This window comes from Amyelois transitella, chromosome 21 (genome assembly GCF_032362555.1).
Source record: "Amyelois transitella isolate CPQ chromosome 21, ilAmyTran1.1, whole genome shotgun sequence".
Taxonomy (NCBI): Eukaryota; Metazoa; Arthropoda; class Insecta; order Lepidoptera; family Pyralidae; genus Amyelois; species Amyelois transitella.
Window position 1 is genome coordinate 6,889,722 of NC_083524.1, and position 7,924 is coordinate 6,897,645.

Here is a 7,924-nt window from a genome sequence, read left to right on the forward strand (position 1 = left end):
AAAATTGTTCTTGTTGACGTTTGCAGTAATTTAAGTAAATTCAAGAAGTACTTTAAAAATATTTCACTTAAAAATCAAGTAAAAGAAAAATCCCATGGTTATTAGTATAAACAATTTGTGATTGGAAGCTAAAATCTAAACACAATTCCAAAGAAGATAATGAAAAACAATTTATTAATTTAAAAACAATGTTAGTTAAAAATGACGAGATGCCTGAGGATATCCACGGCTTATTCACTGAGGTGGATGATGAGACATTCCACCGCGTTGCTTTTCATCTCCTTCATCGGCGTCGTGACATTTATTCTGCATCTGTACGCATTCAAGCACGAAGACAAATTCCGTTACAGAGACATAATAGGTGATTTTGACTACAGGCCTGGAGCATTTCTTAAAGGCCTCCAGCCTAATGAGAACACCAGCTATTGCGAGTTCAATTATGGCTTGCCTGAGGCACTTAATTGGCATAGTGTCCGTGTGCACAAAACTCCTGAAGGATTCGTGACCAATACTCATAACGTCATCTACAATGCAATCAAGGGCACAGCATACGCTAATTTTAGTAAATACGATGCATTAACTTACGCCACGCAAGCTACACCAGAATTTATATATCATATCGTGGAAATTGCGAGATTTTGGGATGGACCTATCAGTTTAGCTGTGTTCGTGCCTGATTATGATTTGTATATAACGATGCAGATTATGGACCACCTCTGCCATTGTTATTCAGAAATGTCCAAAGTTTCCCTACACTTATTTTATCCTATCAAAATTCCTCCGAGAATCCCATTTCAAATCGATATGAGAGCAACTGTACCTCAGACGACTATGTCGTCGAATGTGACAAAATCAATAACACAAACGTTGCAAGAAAAAATGGAGAAATATAAACAGCTGAATAAAACAACGCGGCCAGAGTACATCAAATGGGTGAGACAAACTAAAATTCAAAGAATGATGTCAATAATGTCACAAAGACCTTTAATGCCACCGATACTACAATTCGAAGATTGTATGGGCTCAAATATCGTAATTCCCACATACAGGAAAATAAACAACATGCTTTATCCCATAAACGTTGGCAGAAACGTGGCCAGAAACGCTTCATTGACGAACTATTTCATAGTGTCTGATATAGAAATGGTGCCGAGTGAAGGATTAGCTACGAAATTCCTTAGGATGGTGAACAAGCTTATGGGCCGTAAGAAGCGAAAAGAGGGCTGTATATTCTCTAAGACGATCTTTGTGGTGCCTCTGTTTGAAGTGGGGAGAGGGGAGCCTATCCCTCGCGACAAAGACACGTAAGTTGATAAATAGATCTTTTGATGTCCGTTGGTTACACCCATGTGATTTTAGATATAATAGATTGTACGACCACCTGTTTCCCTTTGAGTGTTCGTGATCAGGTTGAAGGACGATTTCGTGAATAGACTTAATCCAGAGAGAAACGTTAGTTACCGACGTCGTAACAATAAAGACCTTTTTATCGCAGAACAATAATGACGGCTTTCAGGGTAACAAGGTGTTTTGTACTCGTATTATGTAGGGTCTTTTTCATGTTGGATCTCTATTACGCGTTCCTTTATTAATGTGTGAGACAAAATGATTGCAGAAATTTTTTATTCTTTTAAAACTAATTTAAAACCATTTGCGTCATCACATTGCATAAAACACTAGCAACCTGGCTTGAAGATGCATCAAATAGCACACAAACCAGGAAGCTGCTTTACACATGTGATCAACAAACTTGTAAGTTCGTAAACTTATTGACCACTCCACTTGTTACCCATGGATGTCGTAAAAGGCGTCTAAGGGAAATTATAATAAACTTGAGATTTTTCTTTTAGGCAATGGGCTAGCAACCTGTCACTATTTGAATCTCAATTCTACCATTAAGCGTAACAGCTGTACGTGGCCGGTCAGTCTTTCATGGCTCTTTCTATCTCGCAAGGGGCATAGACGTGAATGAAAAGTTTCTAATTTTCATCAGGCTATCATCATTGGTAGCTGCTAAAAGGGCTTCGTACTTCCACGCCAAGACTTGCTCCCACTGCCAGCGGTTCCCTGGTCTCCAGACCTGGCTGTCCAGACCTTCACCCGTCGGAATTGAGGTAAGTATTTTATCACTATGAACCTTTGTTTACATTATCATATAGAAAATTGATATCGCTATAAATTTTAAACGACACTTAAGCCCAAAACTTCGCTTCCGTGGGATTACCAAAAAGAAGTGTAGAAATTGTGTTGCTCCTTGTATAATCTATTATAATCTTCCTGGAATTCAAATCCTACTCATATTATTAATGAGAAAGTTTGTGAGTATGTCAGTATGGATGTTTGTTACTCTTTCACGCAAAAACTACTGAACCGATTACGATGAAATTTGGTATGTAGGTAGCTGAAGACCCAGAATAATATACAGGCTTCTTTTTATTCCGTAGTTCACGCGGGATTGATAGGGTTTCCATGCGGACGAAGTCGCGGGCGGCCTCTAGTTCTTAATAATTCATATTATGGGACAGTTCAAACGTTACTTACTTAATAATTGTCATTACATTCGTTCCGGTTGCGTCCTCACATCTCTAGAGGGAATAAAATTAAACTATAAATCATTGTGTTTAATTTCTTTTTTAAGTGAACTGTCGCATGAGTGATAGATATGTACAGTTCTCGGAATAAGAGCGTAATGGAACTTGCATTTGCGTCAGGGGACAAATGCACCTCTGAGTGCAACGAGCAATGTATTTTCTAGTACAATACAATACATCTTGGAAAGTGACACTTTACAATGGGACGTGGCCGTACTTACTATTGGAATTCTCTTTAAAGGACACGTCGCAAATTAACGTGTTAAGAGATGTGATGCTAGGAATTTTTTTGAAATAAACTACTATCGCGATAATGTTCTTTTTGAGTGCTTATCTTTCTTCTTCCTCGTCCTCGGTTACATACTCTTTACAGAATGGTTTGGTCTTGGCTTTCTTTGGCTTCAATGAAATACGTATACAAAGTTCCTAGTTATATTTACAAGAACATGTTATTTGTTCTGGGTCATTTTGAGTTTAACCATTACTAGTAACTTTCCATTTTACCGACTTTCTGCGTTACGAGAACATTCTGCGATGGAAACCTGCGTGATTCTTCTTATCGGTAGCCGCTTTGAAATACGACGAAAATTAATAGGAAACTTTTGGACTGTAAAATTTGTTTGTAAGACTTCTAATTTTTGTCAAACATCTTTCGACATTTTTCTTTTTTTTTTGACTTGAGAAATTTTTTTGTACTCTTTGTATTTTTACACAGTGCCACAAATGAGTTTTATAAATGGTTACAAATGGGTATTTTATTTAGAAGGAGTCGTGTAGGGAATGTTTTATGCAAAATTTGGGTCTTTTGGTTTTAAATAACGATAACATTTCTGCCCGTTATGAAAATGAGAGCAAGTTTTTTTTGAATAAATTATCTAGACGATTTATCTTGCCTGGGATTTGAAGATTTACCAAATTTTTTTAGTAGAAAATTATTCATCGCATGATTTACCTTGCAAATAATGTGTATCTAAACGAGTTAATGACAGATACGTGATCATTACGACTGGCACATTTTTATCATATCACAATATGGCGGCCTCTGGTATAACACTGTGCAGAATGAGTCACATTACCGTAACTTGCACAAGCTCTTTAAACTTTTTTATTGTGAATTTGACTGTGTTTGATTTCAAATTGCCTGTTGGTTAGCAGGATGAGGTCTAAGGTAGAACACGCAAGCTAAAACAATGCCTACCCACTGTTACCTTGAAAGTCCCCAAGTCTTATTTATTTGAATAAAAGCTACTGAGTTAGAATATCCATACATACATACATATGGTCACGTCTATATCCCTTGCGGGGTAGACAGAGCCAACAGTCCTGAAAAGACTGAATGGCTACGTTCAGCTATTTGGCTTAATGATAGAATTGAGATTCAAATAGTGACAGGTTGCTAACCCAATGCCTAAAAAAGAATCCCAAATTTGTAAGCCTTTTCCTTAGAATATCCATTTAATGATTATAACATTTCAGCCAATGATGATAGCTCACAGGGAGTACCCTTATCATCGATGGGAGCCGTTGTACATTGGGACGCAGAAGGAGCCTTGGTACAACGAGATTCTGGTCTGGGAAGGCCGGCAAGATAAAATGACGCAGGTAAGAGAAAATATAGCGCCTACAAATTTTCATCTATGATGAAACCCTACCAATAATTGTAGCTATTGAAGTTTCTTAATATCTTTATGTAGAAGAAGATTTGCAGTAGACTCAACTTCATTCATCACCATCACATTTAGTTTTAGAGCTATAAGTCCAACTTTTATCAACTTAGTCTTGTTCAAGGCTGTTCAAGATGTCGTATCAAATGAGGTTTTCATCAGGCTCTTTGATGTTTTATTTACTGTGACGTTAAATCAAAATGGAACACTACTGTGTGCTACATTTGAACGAAATTGATTTACTTACTAAGGTTGAGCTCTGAAAGATAATGTATCAGCATAACAGGTTTTCCCTAATAAATTTACATAACTTGTTAAATAATAATTATAACGCTCATAATTTTTACATGAATATGATTATCGTCGGGTTTATTTAATTTTTCGTTGTTCAGATGCTGGAACTCTGCCTTCAGAACTACCGTCTAATAGTCCTCGATGGAGCCTTTCTCTGTCACGCCGCGTCTAAAAGTGGCTCCAAAAATGGTCAAGCAATCAGACACAACAATAGATGGTATAAGAAACTAATCGATAGACTGAAGAGCAAGTATGAAGATCGAACGCTGTGTAGGCTTTCTTGGGGAAGTTAGTATTGCAACTAATATAATTGTAATCTGTGCTATAAATCTGTATTGTGTTACGAAGATTGGAGTACTAGTAAATATTGTAAGTCATTTGTAAATATATATTCGCCCAACATCACGGCACAAAATACGATAGGGAAAATACAACTTAAAAGTTTGTGTAAGAGTTCTATAGTTGAGACTGTGCTTGGATGGATTTGGCTTTTTTTGCGTGTTTAATACCACCCTGTTCAATCTTATGTTACATATGCCATACATGGAAAAATTATTACCATCTTTATCACCATTCCTCAGAAGTGTCAATTTAATATTCCATACTAAATTTGTGCAACCCTTTTTGTTTTCCAATAGTACGTCGTCCTCGAAAGGTTAAAAAAACGTCTACTACAACTAGATCTACTACACATGAAACCACATCATTTCGAGAATATTCGACCACAAATGAGACCAATCAAATGTTAGTATCTTTTTTTTTCAAGCAGTCTTTGGTTGGAATCAGCTGATCTTGAAATTGTACACTAAAATATCTGTTTATTAATAACTGGTTCATTGGTTGCGTTACTGTATTCAAGGTCAGTTGGAGAATTTAGGTGTTTTATTGTTTTGACCTCTACAGCGTTTTTTTATTTCTTTCTTTCAAGGTTTTGCCTTATTATGTCTTAAGAATACCACCGTAATATTAATTTATTTAGTTTTAGTATATTATTATTTATTATATCGTACTCTTACTATCTCTCTGTATAAAAAATTATACCGTATTCAAGACATTTTGTCTCCGGTTTGCCTTTTTAATGAGGAAACTCTCTAAATATTACATTTTGTGGAATACAAATAGTAAGGATTACGTCTTTTATAATGGTTCTTCCAGATCAGAAACGGGTACTCCAAGTGAATATGAAACTATTTCCAATTATTTAACTGATGTTAACTGGTACACATTGGATGAAAAAACAACAACAAATTTGAGATGATGAAGCAACGTGAAGAGTAGAAATTATTAATTTTATCCAACAATTATGTTTAACTATTAATTTTCACAAACAAAGTTTGTTTGATGAAAGCATTTTTTAAATGAGGTATCTGAAACAATTTGATTTTTTAAAATGGAAGACTTATAAACAATTTATGCAATACAAAACAAATTATCTTTATTGCCAATAACAAAATTATAAAAGTACCTAGCATTGGGTATGTACGAGTATACATAACAAAAAAATAAGATGTTGAACAAAAGCGGACTTATAATAGATGTTATACGACTTATTCCAATAAAGTCTCAGTGAAAGATTAATTTAAATTGATGATTGAACCATCTTGTTTCTACATATAATGCAAGTTTATTTTTCAAACAAATTGATTGATCGACGGATCCAGTTTCTAAGGGAATAGTAAGTTATTTATCATCTTTCGTTACGAGTTTATTCGATAAAGTTGTTCAGAATTCTCGACAGAATTTTTCATTAATATATGTATCTACTTTTATATTCTTATTTCTATTTTACACTTCGTCTAGTGAATTTCATAAGAAAGTTCTTGAGTATTGTGCATCTATAAATTTGTTGTAAAGTTACCTAACTTAGTTTCAGCTTTGATTAGAGGAAAGTCGCCCGTAGAAACACAATTAGTACAGTCGGGAAAATATATTAAATGCATTAGAACGACACTGTAAGTTGATTATAAGAGTAGTGCAGTTGGTACCGTAGTATCCTTTGTTTTCACAATTGTAAAGTTAGATAGATAAATAAATTTATTTGTTGGAGACACAAGAGGCATCAACATTACAAGTAGTAGTGTAAAAAGCCACAACATATTCTTAGCTCAGTTTAACGTTGAAATACCTACATGAAGAATGACTTAGAAACAAAACTTACACCTTTTGAAGACTTAATGAATATCACATTCCCTTACTTTTTTTAGGTACTTATTCTTACGAAATTCACAATATATTTTTAAGTCACCCATTGTTTCCAAGGCAATGCTAAGGAGTTTTATGATTTTGCTGGCTAGTTTCCATTTCGCTCTTTTGTAGATCGAAAAACATTGGTAAGGATTTTGCATACTTAAGAGTATGCAGGAATCGTGGCTAGTTGAAAGATGTAGTCCATGCCTACCATTCCGAAAAAGAGCCGTGATTATATGATGATGAGGATTTTGCACTATGCCCTTAGCAGAAGCACCATTATCTCTTGTACTTATTTAATCATCAGTATCAGACAAACCTGCTCAACATGTGTTGTTAGCACCAGGTTTTTAGTGAGACTTATTTGCCAGAGACTAGAAAATGGGTCATATAGAAAAGTCTTCTACCTCCTGGCGTTAGGCCCAGTTTCATACTCACCTTCCTGGAGAGATCTGGACTCATTCTTACCTCCCGGAGCGTTTTTGACTATGACCACCTCGACATGTACTGCGTAAGCATACTAATTTCGTACCAAACTTTTATATGCTTGTACACGTTGTAGGAATTAACTCGCAATGAATCTTGTTCCTTGTACGTTGCGCTTACAATCTGTGATTGCGTTGTTGTGAATAAATTATTTATAAAAGTTGTTGTCCAAATAATTAATTTTACAACAATCATGAATTATCGACAAAGTTATTTATTTGCTATTAATTATTTTCATATATTATAGAACAAATATTATCACTAATACTTGTAAACTTACCTCGTTTTGTGATGCTGACATTTTCATAAAAATGCGTACAATGTATGTAGGTGGAATGTTAACCTTATTTCGCTTTCATTAAAATTTAATATTACTTAATTTTATATTGTTTTATTAAAGGGGGTGATATTGTTTGTTGGCAACTCGTGAACGCTGAGATTAAATTTCACAGAATTAATTTGGCAACTTTTAAAACTAGCTAGTATAATTCATGTATTTCTTTCACTCATATATACAAAACATATAATTATTTCACTCTACTAGCACCTATAAGTAACGCAAATTAAATTGAAATTATTTGATGTATAATAGACAATACAAAAACAAATATATAATATATTAAAATAAAAAAATAACAAAAAATATTTTTTTTATTGTGAATAAACTGAACACGTAAAAGTTTTTTTATTTTATTTTTTCTT

The 7,924-nt window shown here is 34.4% G+C and overlaps 1 protein-coding gene across 1 annotated transcript; it reads left to right on the forward strand.

Annotated features, from left to right (window-relative positions):
* Positions 1 to 201: 201 nt before the first annotated feature.
* LOC106138747 (beta-1,4-glucuronyltransferase 1-like) lies at positions 202 to 4,940 on the forward strand. The gene is made up of 4 exons (XM_060950417.1): positions 202 to 1,304; positions 1,994 to 2,114; positions 4,068 to 4,193; positions 4,648 to 4,940. The coding sequence occupies exons 1-4, from the start codon at positions 202 to 204 to the stop codon at positions 4,840 to 4,842; spliced, it is 1,545 nt and encodes a 514-aa protein (XP_060806400.1). The 3' UTR covers positions 4,843 to 4,940.
* Positions 4,941 to 7,924: the final 2,984 nt, after the last annotated feature.